The 22,875-nt window shown below is 34.7% G+C and overlaps 1 protein-coding gene across 1 annotated transcript in view; it reads right to left on the bottom strand.

The window, feature by feature from the left end:
- Tnni3k (TNNI3 interacting kinase) overlaps positions 1-22,875 on the bottom strand; it is a 285,107-nt gene that overhangs the window by 184,582 nt on the left and 77,650 nt on the right. The window contains exons 6-7 of the mRNA XM_078027764.1: positions 12,415-12,513; positions 5,341-5,479 (exon numbers count right to left, since the gene is read on the bottom strand). Coding sequence (XP_077883890.1) covers positions 5,341-5,479; positions 12,415-12,513 — 238 coding nt within the window. The remainder of the gene's footprint in view (positions 1-5,340; positions 5,480-12,414; positions 12,514-22,875) is intronic.

Here is a 22,875-nt window from a genome sequence, read left to right as displayed (position 1 = left end):
CTTTCATTCTCAACAGTGTGCTAGTTTGGACAATTATTTATAGTCTCTTCCAATCAACATACCATATCAAGCTCTTTGGAGACAGTGGAGCTGATGACACATTAAACAGGGCCTAATCTATACTGGCAATGTAGTAGTGGTGGCAATAGTTCTATTAAATTTCCAGTGATAGCAATTCCAGCTACAGATTCAGTGTCTTGCATTGCTGGTTTTCCAAGCATAAGGTTGATGTGTGTGCAGCACAGCTGGTGATGAGTTTTCATAGGACTGATTTTGTTTTGTAGTGTGACATTGGAAGTTGCTCCTCACTGTATTATAAACCTGCCTACCTACCCTTTTCTGGAGAAGAGTCTGTGTGCTGCTTGACATTTTAAATATTTTCCTAATATGCTTAAATTAGAGTTAGCTTCCAATGCTTGAGAAAACTTGATTGATACTCTCTTCCCTCAATAAGTTTTGAATGATCACATAAAGCCAGTCACTGTCCTAGGTGTTAGAGGTACTGATGTTTTATTAGTAATGATGAAATAATACACCATGGTTGCAGGATGCTTAAAGGATTAAAGGAACATGTGGTTAGAAAGCATCTAATATTATACCTATTACATGGTAGACAGATATTCAATAAGTTATTTTGTTTCCTAATTTTCCTCTTAAATTTTTCCTACATTCTAAGACCAATAAACTTATAAATGCAGAGTCCACACACTCAAATATAGTTTAAATGAATAGTCAGTAATTACAGGATTGAAATAATAAAAACTAAAACTAAACTACCAAATTCTGGGTCTGACTTTAACTCAATACTTTAACATTAAAACAGTTGCACTAAGTACTTTATAGCTATTTATTTTATTATATGATTTCTTTGTTTACTTTGTAGAATCAAAAGAATTGAAGGCATGAATTTCTTTTTAAATAATGAAAATAAGAAGGTAAAGCAAGGAAGATAACAGTAACTTTTAAAATTTTACATCTAATTTTCGGCTATGATTGGTATAATCATCATATAACAATAAATGCACAATTATTTAGGCCTTCTTTAGTTGCATACTTTGTTGATAATCTTTCTTATTATCCTATCCTGTATGATCTTAAGCCAAAGGAAAATATACAACAAAGTCCCTGATCTTCTCCTAAGGTTGTTATAGAAAAATAAATTTTTGAATCTTTTAAAATTAATAAATAGCTCAGAAAGACACATCTCCTACAGAAGAATGTTTCTCATTCTTTTAATTGTCTTCCTTTTTGTGATACTTTCATTTGTTCACATTCTTTTTGAACACAGAGAAAGTCAATGGCATGAGTCAATGCATGAGAACAATTTGGAGTCCAGGACCTCTGGAAAGGCATTTAAGAGTTCTTGAGGTCCAGACAGAAAATTACAAGGTAGAAGAATATAGTGCAATATTCTATTAGTCCATAATTTGCCTTTGGTCATCTCAGCTCCACCCAAAATACTTTTTCTCCTATTGAATCATTAAGACTTAAAGTAAGTTTTCTACTTGGTAAATTACATGCAGTGGACCTAACATTCTCCCCATCAAAGAAGTAAATACCAACTGAAGGGACAAATCAGAGGAAATAGAGGATCAAACACAGGGTTTATATGAATGTACCTGTTATTTGTGCTTTAGTCATTGTTATTGACTTAGATTTTTTAATGGACAAGTTTGCAAGGACTAAATATGTATATGTTATTATATGTAACCCTCAAGAAAATTGAACCTCTGAATGATATTATATTTACTCTAACTTAATGTATTATTGAGAAGCTTAGGTAAAGGAGACTTTCAAGCAAAGAAAATATGTAAATTGTCATAAGGAAAATATTTAGTGCCTGTCCTCTACTTTGAAGAGAATAAGTGCTCAGTAATATCTTTTAAAAGAAAAAAATGTTTGAATGGGTGGGTGGGATAAAATAATCAATAATTGATTATTGATCTTAAAGATAAAATAAAAATTTTACATTAACCCCTTAATAGCTGAAAATCACAGAATATCTTAAAATATGTGTTTTGAATAAATATTTAATAATATATTTGTATAATATCTCCCCAAAGATATATTTTTTTAAATAAAACACTCTTTTTACTGAATATATTGTAGGAATTTTTTTTTGTGTGTGAATTTCTGTAAAACTGGATTTACGTTGAAGGACTATTTTTATTAAAATAACTATAGCATTTAATACTGAGATGACAAAAATTAATAAATTCCAAATTTAAAATATTCTATCTTCAACCATGTTAAAATGATAAGTTTTGAAGACTGTATTGCAGTTTTTTTAAAGAAGTCCAGTAATATTTTGACCTTTTCAACCTCATTTAGGAGGTATTATATTTTCTTTTTTCATTGCCCTCAGAGAAAAAGAAGCAGACCAGAGACTTAAAACATACCTGACTGAATAGGTCAGCCTTTGAACACATTAAAATGAAGAGTCTGCTTTCAGCATTACATTTTGGCCAATTTTGTAACCTGAATTTATTCTTATTTGTGACATTCTGTTACCATGGAAACATACTGTAAATACCAGATTTCAAATTGTTCTTCTTTTGGGGTCATTCATTTAATTTTCCTTTTACATCCATTTACCATAGGTAAAGTCTATATTTAAAGTAAATCATCTTGAGGCTTAGCTACATTTTGGAATAAGTGAACTAACTGGTAATAGGTATTGTACAGTGTCCATCAGCATAGTAGACCTTATGGTTTATTTATTTATTTATTTTTGCAATTGGTTGAAGTGCAAAAGGGGCTTAAATATCAAATGTGTATCAAGAGGAAATAAAAATATTTGAAAGTTTGATTCATGCTGTCTCTTGATTTTTTAAAAAAATGATTGAGTAGGAGGCATGTAATACTTGTGTGAGACTGAAAGAAGATGTTAAAAATTATATTGGATGATGCTGGTATGTAAGGGGAGTATGGGTGTGTTATACATTTCAATGCCTTTTAAGCAGAATAGTCCTTTGATCCTGGAGACACGCCGATGACAAATGACACTCATTTTGACACTACTGAGCTTTGGAGTTGTGCAGAAGAATAAAAAGCTGAAGTTGGCATTGGTAATAAAAGGAAAAAGTGATGCAGTTTTTGACCCCTTAGAAGAGCAAGGCAGTTTCAAAAACATAATTATGTGTTCAGTGGTTCACAGAGGTGTACCTCTGCCTATTCTAAACTATCACAATGAAAGAGACAGCTTAAATAAACTCCAAGTAACAGTGTTCCTAGTGTTTTGACAACACATTATCTATAGTATAGATGCCTTTGTTACTGCAAGTAGCTTATAGAAAACAATGCAAACTATGCTTCTAGTATTTTACAAAATAGTGATGCCTGTTTCTGCCATGGAAACTGGAAACTGCCCTAGCCTCTTGCTTCTGTTGTCTATAGGAGCTTTTCTGTTTTCTTTTTGAGTAGATAAAAATCATCGATTAGCTTTATTAGCTGAATATCAGTCTGAATTTTGGACCAAGGAACTGGCAGTTCTACAGGTTTGACAACCATGTCCTTTCGGAAATGTGTATCATTCCTGTTGCAAAGGCCAGCAGCTCTTACAGCTGGGCTTCTAATTAGGTCTCTAGGGGGTCAATGGAAGAATGTTGGATATGCCTGAGAGAATTTAATGGCAAAATGTAACTCTCAGTGAATTTGTGTCAAAAAATAAAGTTCGTGAGGAAATTTTTTTTTCAATAACTCTACTTTTAATCAACTTTCCAAAATTCATTTTTATAATTTTGAAAATAAAAAGGCAAGAGAGGTTCTATTCTAGTAATTGAATCTGAAGTCCTTCCATATATTCTAAAGCCTTTTTTTCCAAATTGATTATATTCAAATTCTATCTCCAATAAAATTATACTAATATAATATTAAATATTGGAGAGGCAATGGGGAACTATTGGAACTCTGATATATTACTGTAAGATTAAAAAGTAGTACAAACATTTTGGAAAACTGTCTGGGAACTTCCTAAAAATGTAAACATATGCATACTTCTTGGTAAAGCAATTCTATTTCAATAAATGTACTAAAGAAAAATAAATGCATATATGTTCACAAAAGCACTTGGATGTTCTGACTGTGGAAATGTACAGGACAGTGAGTTTTCTCTGGTTATGGAGAGAGGTGGCAGAGTATGGGAGAGCAGTGTCTGAGATTGGAGCCTCTGATGACTCATGGCTGTGACATGCAGAGTCCCTGGGAAAGTTTCTGGGACTTTGTGCAGGATGCCTAGCTGCTATAGTAATGTCCTTCATGAGGAGGCTCTGTGCTAGGGTCTTATCGGCCTCAACCTTGATCTCAGACACTCAGCTCCTGGAAAAATAGGAGCTCTTGTTAGACACCCACAATGTTTCACCAAGTTCCACTGCTCCTGAAACTGTCTACATAACAGTAACTTTAAACAATGGACTTTCTTGAAACCTATACAAACCTCCTAACACTGCACATAGAAACTTAGAATATAACTGAGGAGTAAGCTGCATATGTTGCAAACTCTGTAACCTGCCTAATGATATAATGAACAATAATGTACTACTGATGCCAGTGACCTAATGTAACCTATTGATATAAATAAAGCCAGCAGCTTGGACAAGCAGCTATTTTGCCTCTGTATCTTGTCTCTGTGTCTCCTTTGACTTCTTTACCTTGGATCAGAATGTTGTTGGTAGTTTTATTCATAAGAGCAAAATATCAGAAATATTAACAATTGTAGCATATCCAAACAAGTTAATTTTAGCAATATAAAAAGTAAAGTATGACTTATGCAATATTATGAATAACTATTGAAATTAAGTTGTGAGCAGAAGAAACCTGTCACAAATTATATGAATTTTAAAAACAGACAAAACTGATCTATGGCAATAGATGCCCATATATTGAGGATCTTTTGTGGTTAAGGCTATTTACTGAGATAAAATAATAAGTGAATATATCTGAGGGAAAAAATATTCTGTGTCTTGATCTGGGTGGTTTTTGCATACATGTATACATGAGTAAATATTTCTCAGTATTTATACTAAAAATTTAAAAATTTTATATATGTAAATTATATGTCACTTTAAGAAAACAGCAGGAAAAACAACAATTTTGCCTAGGAAAATGTCTTACTTTATCAAGCCACCTAATATGTTGAGAACTGAGCTGAAACATGTAGAGAAGAATTCTCTTGTAGGTTTAATAAGAATATTTCTAAACATAAATTATCATTTGTGGAACAAATTATCACATGACTGGAGGATTAGTTATTTTCAAGTTTATTCTCTAGTAAGAGAAGTACAAGTAAAGTAGTATATATAAAGTAAAATACAGTAATTTCTCCTAAATATATTATCTTACCATCTGCTTTGCTTCCGTCTTCCATCAGAAGTTTTGCAATATTAAAGAATCCCTTTGCAGATGCTAGGTGTAGAGGTCTATCTCCTACTTCACCACTTACATTTACATCAGCACCAAATTTCAAAAGAAGGCGGGTTACCTAAAGGAATCATTAACTTGAGATTAATGCAAAGAGTCAAATAATAAAGGGAAGCTTTCAACCATTAAAGAACACTTCTATAAAGCTTTCTCTTAGATTATTGTCACCAGAAAATAATAGAAAATACTAACTCAATTAGACTGAACAACAAGGAATTTATTATTAGATTAGTTAACAGTTAGTCCTAAACCAGAACAACTGCAGGGTTGATTAATACAAAACCTTAAGAACATTGTCAGAATTCAAGTTTTTTCTATCTGTTCTTCCATGCTCAATACCTTCACACTACCATCCTCATGGTTTCAAGAGAACTTCAGCAGCTCCATGTGTTATAAACCAAAGTCCACAGAGTAAAGCAAAAGACTCCTCTAGCTTTTGAAATATGAGATTTACTTTTGTCAAATCTAAAAATTTCTACCTAAAAACTTCTCAAAAACCTTTTTTCCATATCTCCTTGGCTTATAGTAGGTAATTTACAACTTTCTAGACCAAAAGTTTGAGAAGGATTAAGATTTATTGTGAGTGGCCTGGCTAATTAAAATCTAACACACATTGGCTGAGGAACAGGGACACCTTCTCTAAACACAATCTCTAGGAGAAGGCTGAATACTGGAATTACACGAGTCTGTAAGCAAGGAAAAATGTGTGCCATGAAGCAGTAATAGTCGGGATGATAGTTTTGCCTAAGCAACCAATGGTGCATGCTGCTGACTGCTGCAGTCTGGCTGGGCACAAAATCACGAGGCACTCAAGTAGGAACAAACTTTATTTTTGAAACTGCCACCAATGCCCCATACACCCCCCCCCCCCCGGGAAGATTGCCGATCCACATACGCAGCGTTCTCCCAGAACCCCAGAGGAAGTTCCTCCCCCGGAATTCCCTCCTACTGCACTTCCCCAACCAATGGGAACTCTCCAGGAGTCCTGTAGCAGGCCAAGGTGAATAGCAGGAGTCCAATATCCATATGAATGCAAATCTTAACATAATCATATCATCTCAATGACTAGCTGGCATCACCTTTCAACCAAAAATGCCATGCATCATATTACTTGGCTGTGGCTCTTAGCATCTCCCCGCTTCTGTTTAATTAAGCAACAAGCAATGTGGCTAGGGACCATGCCTGTTAGGTTTGTCCAATTCAACATATGGTTCTTACCCTTCATCAGAAAACTGACCTCTAGGCGTCAGCCTCCTGTCTTAGGTTGATACCACTGTAATTGGATCATACCCATCACTGACTACCAGTCCAGAATATAGCCATACTTGTGGATAGGCCTATGCACCAGAGGGGGGTTGAGGTTCTTTGCCTCACCTCTGTTGGCTCCCAAATTTGGCCTTGGTGCCGGTGGGGGGTGAGGTTCTTTGCCTCACAATGGAAAGGTCCTGACCCAGTGATGTCTGGAGTCAGGGCTCTGTTTGTGTTTTTCCACAGGGAGAACAGCAACCGATTTGGATTCCAGAGAGATTAACCAAAACAATTTCTACAGACCAAAAAGAAGATGATTTGACTCAAATCCATAACAGCTGATATCCAGAACTCCAGCTTGGCTACTCTTACATCTGAGACAGTGATTAACCAGGATGCTTTTTTCAATATCTATTTTATTATTGCTTTTTCCCACATCATAAAGTTCTATTTTATTTTTGAGCTCATACAGACCTAGGTTAATGTTTTTCTGATCAGTTTTATTTTTTGACTGTGGAGTTTTTAAACATTGCAATGGAGATTTCACCTAGGTAAAGCTACAAGGCCTTTACTATTGTCTTATGTGTTGTATGTTAAGTGTGCACACTTCTGTTTTGTGTTGTATGTCTGTATGTGCGTATGTCCATATATCATATATGAGGAGTGCTCATGAATAAATGGATCCAAATTTTTTTATTATTCACATTATTTTAATGGTTTAATTTAAATTGGGTAAACAGCTGTTGTGGATTGTTTTAATATGTGTACAAATAGGCAGGTTAACAGATCTGTTTGTTTACTTTCATCTTTCCTTTTCATTATATTTAATAATTCTGTTCAGGATAATGTAAATTGTTCAAAAAATTGTTTTCTTAGTACCTGTTGGAATGTTACATAATTTTTTTTATCATCATTGTCAGAATTTCTATCTTCATCCCAGTGCCGGTGAAGATAAGATGAAACCAAACTACAGTTTCTTCGATAGTTATCACAACAAACTGTATAGTTATCACAACAAACTGTATAAACTGATGCATCAATGAATAATAACTCAACAAGTAATGCCCAATCACTGAGTCTATTTATTTTGGGAGGAAATGGACATATTGATAGATTCCTCCACTTTGAACTGCTTACAAACTTGCCTGGACTATGTAACCCTTGTATGCATTGTGCTCTATCTGTTGATGCAGCGAATTATGGTAGTGCTGGCGTATCTTTGCTGATGTGTCACCAGTGTTGCAATTTTTCCTAAAGAGCCGTCAATTGCCTTGTGTCCTGGCATTTCTGTATCCTCCTCCCTTCTACTAGTGATGGTCTAATTTTGGGGGCCAACAGAGGTGAGGCAAAGAACCTACCCACACACTGGTGCATAGGCCTATCCACAAGTATGGCTATATGCTGGACCGGTAGTCAGTGATGGGTATGATCCAATTACAGCGGTATCAACCTAAGACAGGAGGCTGAGGCCTAGAGGTCAGTTTTCTGATGACAGGTAAGAACCATATGTTGAATTGGACAAACCTAACAGGCATGGTCCCTAGCCACATTGCTTGTTGCTTAATTAAACAGAAGCGGGGAGATGCTAAGAGCCACAGCCAAGTAATATGATGCATGGCATTTTTGGTTGAAAGGTGATGCCAGCTAGTCATTGAGATGATATGATTATGTTAAGATTTGGGGCTGGGGATGTGGCTCAAGCAATAGCGTGCTCACCTGGCATGCGTGCGGCCCGGGTTCGATCCTCAGCACCACATACCAACAAGGATGTCGTGTCCGCCGAGAACTAAAAAATAAATATCAAAAAAAAATTCTCTCTCTCTCTCTCTCCTCTCTCACTCTCTCTTTAAAAAAAAAAAAGATTTACATTCATATGGATATTGGACTCCTGCTGTTCACCTTGGCCTGCAACGGGAAAGTTCCCATTGGTTGGGGAAGTACAGTAGGAGGAAATTCCGGGGGAGGAACTTCTTCTGGGGTTCTGGGAGTACGCCGTGTGTGTGGATCGGCAATCTTTCCGGGGGCGTACGGGGGATTGGCGGCAGTTTCAAAAATAAAGTTTGTTCCTACTTGAGTGGCTCGTGATTTTGTGCCCAGCCAGACTGCGGCAACTGACCCTATTATACATAATGAATTTTTAATGTTGATTGGCAATATAATAAACTAAAGAGTTAATGTTCAGAGGAAGAGAGACCTAGAATTAGAATCTTATTTATATTAGCTGGGTAACCTTGAGAAAATAAATTAATTTCAGCTTAAATGTCTTCGTAGATAAAAAGGAAATGATAATATAACTTAACTCAGGGGTCATTGTGAGGATCAAATGAGATAATATGCTTAATGTGCCTAGGACAATGACTGACAGATAATATATGTTCTGTGTTATTTTAAAAATTTTCAGTGAATTGAGACAATACTGTTTATCATCCCTGTTTCAAAGTTATTGTGAGGACCAGATAAGATGTAAAGAAACTTTGAAAAAGTTAAATTTTGGCTTTGAAAGCCTACTTTTGCCATTTCCTTTCTTTAGCATGGACTTTTGACAGTTCCATAATGTAGATCTTCATAGTACATAGTAGTGCTTTCTAAAATCACCCATCATCTTCCTGAACAAGGTTTTTCAAATTCTTTTTTAGCCAGAACTTTACTTGAGTCTTGATTTTCATGATGGTTCCAGGCATAGGCCACTGCTGGCCATCATGCTGTTGGAGTCCTGGATCTGGATGTGTACAAGTAAAGGAGAAACAGCAACAGTAATCCGGGCATCTTCCCCAACTGGCTGTTACTCTATATCCAAAGGGACAGAGAAAGATGACATGATAACTTCATCTTCCTGGGGTTGTTTTAGATAATTTATGAGGATCCTTTGAATCACTTACATATATACGTAGGAATTCACCAAATAATTAATTTCCTTAAACCTGACATTGCCTCCCAGAGAATTTCAAAAGTCACTTTAGTGATCCTAAAATATAAGTTGGGATGTATGTGTGTGTCATTAAAAATAATAGGAAAATTCCCCTCAATTATCCTGATCACAAAAGTATCAAAACAAAAGTGAATTCGAGCTCTAGAACTATTTTTGGCTTTTCCTATTCAGCAGTCAATATATGTCTTTGGTAGAAATTTCTCAAAAATATGAGACATTTGGTAGAAATTCTAGGCAAAATATTAGCTGGATGGGATATGGGGAAATTATTTTCTACTGAGTGTAGTAGGTAAGAGCAAGAATTTTGGAATTAGGCTTCTATTTATTACCTATGTCACCATGAACAAATTATTTAAACTTTTAATACTTCAGTTTCTTCATTGCTAGAGTGGGGAATGAAAACAGTTCTCCCTCATAAAGTTGCTGTGAAAATTAAATAAGTTTTTAAATGTAAAGCACTCAGAAAAATACCTAGCACTCTAATAACTATTAGGAAAAGTGGTACTATCAAGGTAATATGTGAATCTTATCCTTTTGTTAGGTAATGGGCAGACAGAGACTTAATTCAGGAGACATTAGAACAGCAGAAGTTTAGTCTTCAAGAACTTTGTACTGGTAAGCAAATATTTCCATTTATGCAGACTCTGTAAATTCTGATTATGTGACTTTATAATGGACAGATTTAAACTATCTCTGAAATCGATTGTCTATTAAGCACTATTATTATATACCTAGGAAATATTGTTCTTGGTACAAAACATCTATTCGTCCACTTAAAAATAAGCAAATAAACAAATGGCAGGGAACATGGCACATTAGGCGCATTTATATATTGAATGTACCATTCTCCTTGTCAGCATATTTTAGCAAATGACAACAGCCTCCATAAATTACTTATGTGTTGCCTTCATACATAGAGAAAGTGAGTCCCTTATCATAAAAGGGCCATCCACATTTTAGCATAATTTTATAAGACTGTGACTATATTTTCAGGGAAAGTAAACAAATTTAGCTCTCTACCCAATATGCATCGAGGCTCTTTATCTTTCTGCTGGTTTATGAGGTTAATCACCAAAGAAGATGACTCTACAAGCAGTATGCATTGTAAATATTCTGTCTGTGCCTGAAGCCAGAAAAATATGGAATATTTCCATCACCTGGGTTTCTGGATCCTACATTTTCAAACCCATTTTCAGTGCCTGGCTCTCCAGTTCACTCCAGTGTACTCTGAACAGCACATCAATGAAATGAGCATTACCTGTTCCCCCCCCCCCAGCTACAGGTCAGTTTTCATATGACCAAAAGGGTCCAAGTATATGTCAGCATGCAGAGAAATAAAGGTATAATAAATAGGACAGCCAGGGACATAAGAAAATTTAGCTTTCAACTTTGGGTCTTTAGGCAGTACTGTGGCATGTCCTTCAGGAAGTTAAAAGGGTGTAATTCTTCATAAGTAAGTGAGTCAGGAGAGAGAAAACAAGGGAGAGTGAAAGTGGCCAACAGTTATATTTGGTTATTCAATTATGTTTATATTTGTTTTATTTGATTCTTTTCAGTTTCTTGAGAAAACAGCTAAAGGGTAATGCTTGAAAGCAGTATATATAAATTCTGTCTTTCATGGTGGATTTTAGATTAGAGCACATTGTCTTGAATTCTGACTTTCCAATTTAGGCAAATTGCCTAGATTTTATGACATTTGTCACTGATTGGAGAGGAATAACAAGGTGTGCTCTATCAAAACAAAACAAACCTGGACTTTGGGATCAGATGGATCTGAGTACATATTTCACCTTTTCTATTTATTATCTGTATGACTCTGGCATGTAATCTGACCTGACTGAACCTCATTTATATCATTAGTAAGAACATGGAAAATAACAACTGATTTCAGATTGTGATCAAATTAGAAAATGATGTTGATGATGATGATGATGATGATTCGTCTTTGTCCCTGGAGGCTTCCTCTTCCTTGTTTTCTTAGCTTCTAGAAGCTGCCTGAATTTCTTAGATTGCAGCCCTTTTCGTGCATCACTTCACCCTCTTATTCTATTGTCACATCTCTCCTACTACTTAACTTTGATTCTCTTTCCTCTCTTACATGAACCCTTGAAAATCATTAGGCCTAGTGGATAATCCAAAATAATCTCCCTATCTCAAAATCCTTAACTAGGTCACGTCCGCAAAACTCCTTTTAAGGTAAAATTCATAGAAATTAGGATTCGAGCATATTTCAGGAGATATTTTTTTTCAACTTACAACCTCCTGTGACAGTAGTAAAGGGGAAATAAAGTTTTTGTCAGACATCTTTGTTCAGAGAACTGCATGCAGGAAGAGCTTTTATGATTTGTTATGTTGCTATTGTCATTATATCATCACAGTGATATATATTGAGCATTTGATAAGAAATATAGATCTCATTATAACACCATCCTTGTAAAGTAGTTACTATTAATATCTTTTTTCCCATTTCATAGATGTAGAAATGAAGATCAGAGGGGTTACATAACCAATGAATGGGTCATAAGGCAAGGTAGGCACTTTTTGATTCAGACTGACTGATTCCTGTGGCTGCACACTTACCAAAGCACCCTACCACCTCCTCTGTGACTAAGACTGTCAGTAAAAATGAATAATATGGCAGCTGTAACGTTCATATGGATCTATAGGCTCTTCAAGAATGGGGCTCATGAGACTATGGCAAAAAAAAAAAAACATTCAGCAAATATCTTAAATAGCCTGTCTTCAGTGATAGGACATTTGAACAAAATTTGGTACATTGGAACAGAACCCGTCTTTGAAAATTTTGCAGCCAGACTTACCTGTTCATGCCCGTAGTATGCTGCAATGTGCAATGGAGTGAAAAAAACTGCATCTTGAACATTGACATTAGCACCATGTTGCAATAACACATCAGCAGCCTGGACAAGAAAGAGATCTTGATTAGGGACCTCTTTGGGGGATCTATTACTCAAAATTTAGTTCACAAACCATGTGCATAACTGTTAATTAGGCCTCTCATCCTGAAATACAACCTTTTCTTCCATCTCCCTTCCACCAAACTTTCAATGCCTTGCTTCTACCGAGAAAATAAAGCCTAAGCCATTTCATTTGACACGTAAGTTCCACTCAATCTGATGGTGTTCTTTCTTAGTATATCACCCATTACACTCTTTCATAAACACAATTTTGTAGTCAAATGTATAGTCAACTGTCACTTATTTCCTACTCCTTGAGGTGCTGCTCACATTATTTTGTCAGGCAGAAATTCCCTTCTGCCCAATCTACAGATGTTTAAATCCTGGCTAAAATGTCAAAATGCCATCTCCTCCAAGATTTCCTTCCTTTCATTGACATCTGTTTGGTTGAAATGAAAGCTTTCTTCCTTGTAATTCACGTATAACTTTAATTCATGTCATTTAGAACATTTTTCACTGATATACATATCTTATTATTCCTACTAAAGAGCAGATTCTTGAAAGACAAACTATATGTTAGATCTTTATCTTACTCTAACATTTTGTCTTAGAAATGGTAATCAAGAAACATTTGTTGAATAAATGAAAGAAAGAACAAGTCAGTGAAAAATACCACCAGGAACCCTTGGCCAACTGTCTTCATGGAAAGCCATGAATTAGCAATTATAGAGGAGGAAAAAAATATTCTTTCTTTACCTATCAGGTTCATTGACTGTGGCCCTATATATTAAACTGACAAAACACAGATTAACAAGAAAAAACAAATAGAAGTTTATTAACAAGTACATTATCAACACAGATAAGAGCAATCAGTAATGAGAAACTCAAAGTGGTAGTTTATATAGCATCTTAACAAAAGTGCAGTAAATTTTGCAGAAAAGTAAGATAAAGGAAAATAATCCTGAGCTAATAGGGGTAGTAAATTGAAGGAAGGTAAATATATAGGAAAACTAGTAGAATGTAAGAGTCAGGTTTTGTCATATTGGTTATGTAGCTTAGGAGCTGGGACCTAAGCTTTCTCTGGGTTTAAAGGGTCTGCAGTTTTCTCTGGTGTGAGATTTACTTCTGTTCATCCTGCTGGAGATGGGAGGAGAGATAACTTTACAAATTTATGTCCTACTCTTAGGCAAATAGGAGGAGATCAGAGACTCATCTCATTCTATTTCTCAAACAAAAATTATTCAATATGCCTATGTGGCATACTTTAGGGTATCCTTCAAAACAAATTTGTCAGTTTTTAGGTTTCTTCTCTCAAAGACCTATATCTTAGTCTTCTTTTCTGGACAACAGATTGGATTGCTTCCTTCAGATGTGTTCATTTTCTATAAGACTTTCCTGATGTACTCTTCTTCAGTTGGTAAAATGATATACATTTGATAAAATTTTCAAGAGTCTGTTAGAAGAAAAAACAGAGAGGGGACCTAAGCTCAAGTAACATGTCTTATCACCTCTTCTGTTCCTCTAAGCAAATATCCTAAGTCAAATTTCCTTATTTGTATGAATCATATCCCTTCAGAGTGTGGCCATATATATTACATATTGTGGACTTGTATTTTAAAGAGGTAGACAATGAAAATCAAAGGCATTAGGAATTTTCTCAAGGTCACAGGGAAAGTCAGTGTCACCAGAAAAGTGACTCTTCAGTTTCTTGCCTCTCATTTTGTTTGAGTACTCTGCAGTTTTAAATAGCTCCTTTATTTAGTCACTTATTTATTTTCTATTAAATAAAATTTATTGTGCATGTTTGAACTAATACTGCTATTTTATAAAAAGAACAAGGAATTCTCATGGAACATCTGAAATTGTTGGCGAGTCTAAACAGATAAACAGGTGTACAGGCTTCTATACATTCTCAGAATAGTGATTTTGCTTATATCCAGATATTGCTAAGTAATGACAACATAATAATAAACATTTATGGAGGCAATAGTATGTGTCTGTCATTGAACTTAATTCATCAATGGTATTAGAGTGTACTCTCTTTCATATCAAAACACGTAAAGATAGATGTTCTTCTCCCAATTTAAAGGTGAAGAAACTGAGCTTCAGGGAGGCTAGTTAACATATTTGAGGTCAAAGAGCTAGTAAAAGGGAGAACTAGAATTCAAATCCACATCTGTTTGACTTCAAAATTTATTTTCATAAGACTGTGAATATGCTCTCATTAATGCTAACCTTTAAGTAAAAGAACCTGTAAGTAAGAACCAACTCAATCCCAGATAGGAGAAAGCCATCTGTCTGTAGAGGTTCTATAGATTCAGCTTGAAAATGACTGCCAGAGCCATTTATAACAAGTTTAGAATCTAAGGCTTCCTATGCCCAGGAGTTCAATCTCAGAAACCTTGAAAGGAGGATACTAAGGATCAAGGAAGAGAAAGCTTTTTACAATTTCTCTTATTTTAAATATAGCATAAAATAGACAGCATGAATTTTCATTGTAAAAAGGACCCTCAAATGTTAACATATAAAGCCAATTTCTTAGGCATGGTTCCATAACTTACTTTCATTCTAAAATATAACAACTCTGAAGCTTCAATAAATAGTCAAAAGTAAAAATTTTTCCCTCCTAAGTTTGCACTAATGCAGTGACTCAGAAGGTCAACTTTTGGGCTGAACATCCATTAATTACGAAGTTTTGGCCTTCTGAGAAACTGTCAAATGTAAGTTTTAATGAAACCACACAGCGTCATTATTGAACTGTAGGCTTTTTATAAAAAAAATTGTTTTTAAAATTCAAGGAAATATTTAACCATTAAGAGCAAAGTAGATTGGAATTATATGATTTTATTCATATGAGTAGAATATGCTTATTAATTTCTGTGAGTTTGGAGTCACTATGGGGAGTCATTAAGAGTTCTCCCAGAACTTCTTTACTTCTTTTTTCTTTCTTTCTTTCTTTCTTTTTTTTTTTTTTTTTTGGTACAGGGGATTGAACTCAAGGGCACTTGACCACTGAGTCACATCCGCAGCCCTATTTTGTATTTTATTTAGAGACAGGGTCTCACTGAGTTGCTTAGCACCTTGCCATTACTGAGACTGTATTTGAACTCATGATCCTCCCATCTCAGCCTCCCCAGCAGCTGGGATTACAGGTATGCACCACCATGCCCAGCTGTTTCCCAAAACTCTTCATGGAAATATATTGTATTTGATGTAAAAATATACCTGTTATATGGGCTAAGGCGATGTTCTCATATAAACAGATTTAAAGAAATATCTATTAAATCATATTACCAATGCTACCCTTACTCCAGAATCAAAAACATGTTGGTAAAAGAAGTTCACACTCTTTTTACTATATGAAGCCCATGAAGTCACAGACAGAATTCGTTTATTCACTGGTGTAGTAAGTATATGATAAGTATCAAATAACCTTTGAAATAAACTATATTTAAAATAAAGTGAAAATTTGGCAGATATATATTTACTACCAGGCATAAGGGATATGTGATATAAACTTTAATTCAATTTGGTAAACATTTATTGAACAAATTTCAAATTAACCTTCAGCAATTCATAAGTGCTTGCTCCACGCCAGGAACTGTGAGTTGAGTTTGAAATACATTGTTTAATTAAGCTTTTTTGTAGGGTTTATATTCTGTTGTTTCAAAACTTTTGAGAGAATATGTGGTCTTAATTTATTTCTCAATAAACAACAAAAGTACTATTAAAATCATAAACTAGAAGCACATTTTATCACAGAAAGAATACCTCTTTTTAAAAAAAGAGAGAGAGAGAGAATTTTAACATTTATTTTTCAGTTTTTGGCGGACACAACATCTTTGTTTTTATGTGGTGCTGAGGATTGAACCCGGGCTGCACACATGCCAGGTGAACGCGCTACCGTTTGAGCCACATCCCCAGCCCCAAAGAAAGAATACCTTAATATTATTAACAATTCAAAGATATGAACTATATTATGCTTATATATGGATAACCAACACACATATTTATATATACATATTATGTATGTATATATGTATATATAAATTATTTAAAAGACAGTTTTCAAGTGTGGGCTAGTAACAATACCTTTTTACCAACAGAGGAACAAGTACCACAAAGTGCCACCCATCACATTGTTTTATGAGCATAGGAAATGGATGGGGGCCCTTTATTTAAAGTATGTCAATCATGGCACAAATTTTCCTTTACAGATAATATTTTATTTATCATTTGACTCCAGAAAATACCTGAGTGATTTTCCTTCAATTTCCAGGTTGTAACACATTTGCACATTCTACTCCCTCTTCCCAGAGTCTTGCCTCCTCTTTTTCTGCAAGTTTTATACCTAGTCTCTAGGCCAAGCTCAGTTCCCATGTTCTTCAGGAAAACTTTCTGAAAATATTTCATTCTAGGAATCTCCTCTTTCCTTGAATGTCTAAACATATTATCTTTACAGCATAATTATCATTATTATATGAAATTTATTTTTTTAGTGTTCTAAGTTGTTTCAAAGTATAAGAAATTTTAACTCCAAATAAAAGGTTTCTACCTGGGAGACACTGGAATTTAATCCTTCTAACTAAAACAGATCTTACTATTCAAAATTCCAGAGGTTCTGAACATAATGACTATAAAAGCAAAGACCTTCATTGTTCTTGCTGCATATTTTTCCTACAGTATGACTTTGACTCAATTTGACTTTGTCTTATTTATATTCCTCCTTTATCTTTTATCTTATAAAAGCCATTGTGCAGGAATGAAAGAGAAAAGAATGACCACATACAGAAGAACTAAATGTCCCATGGTAGAGAAGGTGGAATGAGGTAAAATCTAGACAAAATAAAATGACAATCTCAATTGAAATTGCCAAAATCAAATATAGTGTCTTGTACCTAGTAGACTTTCATAAAACATCTACACTTCAAAATGAAATTTTTCTTTACTTAAGTAATATTTCACTTCCTATTACTTATTTGGAATCTTCAAATTCATGCTTGTACCATGCTTGTTTTCCTTAAGATTCATAGTCACAATTTTCTCTTCTGTAATCCTGTACTAACCTTTATTATTGAGATACAGTGAGAGTAGAACAATAAGACTCTACTGTAACAAAACTCATTTTCATTTAATGGAAAATATGTCTTAGCAAAGCTTAAAAAACAAAACAAAACACTGTTCTCTAAAGCCTATATCTCATTACTTCACAATGATTCCAATGATATTAATATGGAAGTTGGTTTTTATTTGGTATTTTTCCAGTTATTTCAAGTTCTAACAATAATCAGTTCTCAATCCATATCCCTCAGAATTATTGCCTTCTTTCTGAAACTTCACCATCTTCTTTTTAAGAATTGTCTGCACTTATGTCCACAGTTTCTCTCACTTTCTTCTACTGCAATCTTCCTAGGAACTCACTACTCTGGTGAAATTTCCCTGGAAAACAACATCAAGTCTTCCTAATCACCCATCCCTATGGATGCTCTTTGATCTATGGTGAATTTTTATAATTTTATGTTGCTTTGTGATCCATTTAGAATAAAAGTTGGACTTTATCTTACCACAATAGGGTTGACAGTTTCTAATTCTCTGAATTTCTCCTATTCCTCAATGAGGTAGATTCAGATGCCTTTCATATACATTTACTCCCTGATGACCCCCTCCCTACAGAACAGCTTGGTATACCCTACTTGACTTGTCCCTTGGATGCCTACACTTCACATGAACTGAGCAGAAGACAGGTAGCAGTGATCACCTCTCAGTCATAGACTCCACAACTAGTGCCACTTTCTCAAACCTATCAGTAAGAACTTCCCTTAAGAAGCTAGCTTGGGTAACACTGTGATCCCCAATAATGATTTTTCCCACAGGTTTCCATGTCCCTCTCAGTCAACATGTATGTTCCAGACAGTTCCTAGCTTCCCATGTGTCCTATGAAATATAGTGCTCTCTTCCCTCTGGGTTCTGTAAGCAATAAACTACTTCTGTTATTTCATGTGTTTGGTTACGTTGCCTCCTTTATGTTTAATCTGACTGAAGAATTTAATCTAATTTCTTTCTCAGTCAGAAAATGGCTATCTTGGTTAAAATTAACTGGACATAGTTCAAAAAAGAGCCACATTGGGATCTGGCAATATGAACAATTTTCCTGTGAGAGGGACACTTAGTCATGGTTCAGACACCTAGGCATTAGGCTACCTGTTGAGATAAGTGAGTGTCTGATGAATGGGACATTGTAAACATGCATGCCCAAATCTCTGGACTCCTATTAGCATAGGGAGAGAATTTACAGCCACTCTCATGTAGAGATAATAATAAAATGAGCTGAGTTAGTAGTAGTGACCTATAGACTGATAATAGATTTTAGAAGTATTAAGATGGTAGGAGCATTGTGGGAGAACGTTGGAAGATAAGAGATATGGAGAGATAAGGAGACAAGTGATGATCATAAAAGAGAAAGGCTATAAGGAGAGATTAGCACAGCAATAACACTTTGTACTTCTTGAATTTACAAAGTAAGAAAACATCACCTACAGTTCTGTCTGTCCAATTAATCACTTGTAATAACTATTTTTTCCAATTCATTCTGGCATTTCACTGTGCTCTTATCCAACACCACAAGCTGTTTCTATTGGAAACAATCACTCAATTAGTACTTGAATAAAATTCTGAAATTTTCAAATGAATGGACAAAATTCTGTGTCAATTAAAGCTACAATCATTGCTTAACTATTTGTATTGAAGTCATATTATATTACTTAGAAACATTTATATGGTAGAATTTTCTATTTGCTTCAGAGTTGCTAAGCCATTCTTTTGACTTTTCTACATTAAATATATATAACATTTACACATTATGTACAATACTTATATATAACATTAAATATAAAAAATATGTACATCTTTAAAAATAGAAAATGATGTCAATCCTTGACATTCATTACAAATATTTGGTAAGAACTTGCTGTCTTGCAGGTACAGAGTTTTTCACTTATGACATCAGCTAAATATTTTTATAATTTTTTTATCTGAAGTATCTCTAATTGAGCAGTTAAGTATAAAAACTTATTGAAAAATACTTTCTTCAGGCTGTCACAGAGATGAGGCTTTCTTATAGGATCTCTTTTTAATTATCTCATGTTAAAATTAATTTTGTCTTTAAAATTACTCCAAAAATGATTAGATAAATTCTATTATCAAAGAAGCTAAAGAGAAGCTTCATATTCCTAAGTGCATAAATAAAGTTTACAGACCAATTGTGTGTGTGTGTGTGTGTGTGTGAATGAATGTATCCAACACTCTCCACTTATTAAATTCAGCATCACATCTCTGGAAGTGATGATGATATAAGGATAAAAGCTGATGGATAGGGGCTGGGTTGTGGCTCAGTGGAGCACTTGTCTAGCATGTTCGAAGTGCTGGGTTCAATCCTCAGCACTACATAAAAATAAATAAATAAAATAATGATATTATGTCCAACTATAACTTAAAAAATACTTTTAAAAAAGCTGATTGATAAAGAGTGAGAGAGTGAGGAGAAGTAGAACCAGGACAAGGTGTCAGAGACAATAACTGAAACCAGGAAATAACAAGATTACATTAAAGTAAAGAACATATTATAAAATAATTATAGTTTACAAGGGGAAAGAAAGGGAGCCAAACAAGAAGAGAGAAGAATTATCTAAGGAGGAAGAAAAAAACAAGGAATGCCTGTCATGATAGTCCACAGGAGAGATATTTTTAAGAAGGGCAAAATTTTTTATGAGCCTTCCAGTTAAACATCATCTTGCTGTGCTATTTGCTTCCTTAGATATATACTCCCCTTGCCATCATTTCCTTATATGAAGGTCTTATTTTAAAATCCCTGGCTGAGAATACAGGCTTTCAGTGTTTACTGTTATGAACACATAATGTTCTATGCATTTCAAAAGCCACAATTTTTTTCTTATGAGACTTATTTAGATAGATTGCTACAGTCCCCATATTTTTCACTATATTGCAATTGTTAAGACACAAAAATTGTAGTACAAGTTATTCTCCCTCCCACTGACATTCCCTCCACACTGCACACAGCCTGAATATCACAATAGCAGAGGAATTCACATAACACCCAACCGCTAGTTTTCTCAAGACTTTTCTTCCCCAACCCAAGTCACCTGTTCCTCTATTTTCGCAAAAGAAGCTCTTCTGCCAAAGCATTTGAAAACAAAAGCGATTTGCCTCCACTCAAAAAATCAAATTCAAAATTATACTCTAGAGGTGAGATGGAGTCAACTAATAGAACAGCAGAAGGAACAAAGACTTTGCATCTGAGATGAGGCTTAGTAATAAGAATCCTCTTAAAAATCAAATCAATGATTAATGAATTTCCAACAGCTGGAGTTTAAAAACAAAAAAGACACCATGAACAATGAAATCTCAGATTCAGGGGTTACTACTTTCACAAATACATGTATGAAATATTTACTACTCTCTTTTTTGAGCTTCCTTATTAATTAAAGTCGGAAAACTTACTACTTGATGTACTGCAAGATACTACCTTAATTCATTTTAGTTTAATAGATGTAGGTAATCAATTGTAGCCTACAGTCTCTTTATTTAAAAATAAAATTAAAAATTTTGGTCTGCAAAAGTTTTAGAAGAAGTGACGAAATCAAATTAGTATATCCACCAGTTGTAAAAATATTTAAACTGATTATAATAAACTGTGTCGACAGGTATAGAAATCAGTTCCAGATTATTTTCTTTATAGAGAAGGAGTTTATTAAAATGATGATCTTATATCGTTTAGTGAGAGACCTATTATCAAGATAGAAAAGAATAGGCATAATAGTGGTAAATGTATTTAACCATTCCATTGGATATATTAAATAATGCTCAGGTATATGCAGGTCTGTCATATAGATGCTAGGAATGACAGTAAAAAGAAGCACAGTATCAATCCATCCAAGTACTTTTGGCTTCAGAAACAGAAAAGCCAACATATAAGTGTGGATGGGACTCAATCCCAGACTTCTAAATCCCTTCGCCTGGCTAGCAAATCTGGATACAAACAAACCTTGGCAGGCTTGCTCTAGGGCCCACATGCCTAATCACTGTGCTGTGTTTTACTGCTGTAGTCAAAATCATTGTTCTAGGATCCCAGTTTTTCAAACATTTCTAACAGATTTGAGAACTTTTATTCAATTAAGTTAGAACTCAGAATAAGAACTATGATAGAACTGGTTTGGGTGGTACCTAGTTGTATAAGGCATGGGCCTAATATACCTTTCTTGCTCCCTACTGGACCTCAGAAGTACCACTGGAACCCTAGACATTGAGACAATGCCTACAAGAAATTATCATTCTACAGAAGACAGTTGTTAATTGACAAAGAATAGAATTGCCACATATCTACTTTCTTCCTCCTCCTTGTCCCTAAGAAAAGATGGGGCAAAAAATACAAATACAATATTATGCTAAATCTCCTGGGGTAAGAGCTTCCCCGTCATCTAGCTATAACACATAATCTCTCTATGAATTTGTCTGTGTATATATTTGCTAGTGTCTTTGGTAAAATATTAGTGACATGGGCTATTGTGAGCACAAACAGTTCCTTTGAACATTGGTTTGGCATAATGACTCATTTTTAATGACTCAAATGTGGCAAAAGTTATGGAATGCCACTTGCAATATTAGGTTAAAAAAGATTGTGACTTCATCCCCCTTGCATTTTCTTTATCTCTCCCTCACTCTCTCTAAGGGAAGCCAGATGCTTTCCAGTGAATTATCCTATGGATAGGAGCACATGGCACAATTGATGTCTTTGGATAAGAGCCAGAGAGGACCTAAAGCCTGCCAACATCTACATGAGTGAGCATGAAAGTGAATTATCTTCCTATCAGTCACTGAGATGGCTACAGATCCCCTGACACTTCGCAGGCTTGTTAAAGACCTGAAATCAGAGGACCCAGCTAAGCGACACTGATATACTTGAACTAAAACAAACAAACAAAACTTCAAGATAAAAAATGTTTGTTTTATAAGCCACAAAGTTTTAGTGCAATTCTTAATGTAGCAGTGGATAACTAATACACTATCATGCTGCTTGATTTATTATTGAAAACATCCAGGTCAGAACTGACTGTTGCATTGAACTAGTTGCTTAATTCATGTTTTTGAATATTAAAAGAAGAACAATTCAAATCAACTCACATTTTTTGAACACCTTAGTATTCTAAGTACTGCTAGGTTCTGAAGGTCAAAGATAAATTACATGACCAATAACAATATATAGATTAGCAGAAGAAATGAAACAAAACAATCATGACAATTATTCATGGATTTGATCATTTTTGCCACCCAGTTCAAACATAGTGTCTT

This window comes from Ictidomys tridecemlineatus, chromosome 11, assembly GCF_052094955.1.
Source record: "Ictidomys tridecemlineatus isolate mIctTri1 chromosome 11, mIctTri1.hap1, whole genome shotgun sequence".
Classification (NCBI taxonomy): domain Eukaryota; kingdom Metazoa; phylum Chordata; class Mammalia; order Rodentia; family Sciuridae; genus Ictidomys; species Ictidomys tridecemlineatus.
The sequence above is the reverse complement of the archived record's forward strand: the minus strand, read 5'-3'. Positions and strand labels throughout refer to the sequence as shown.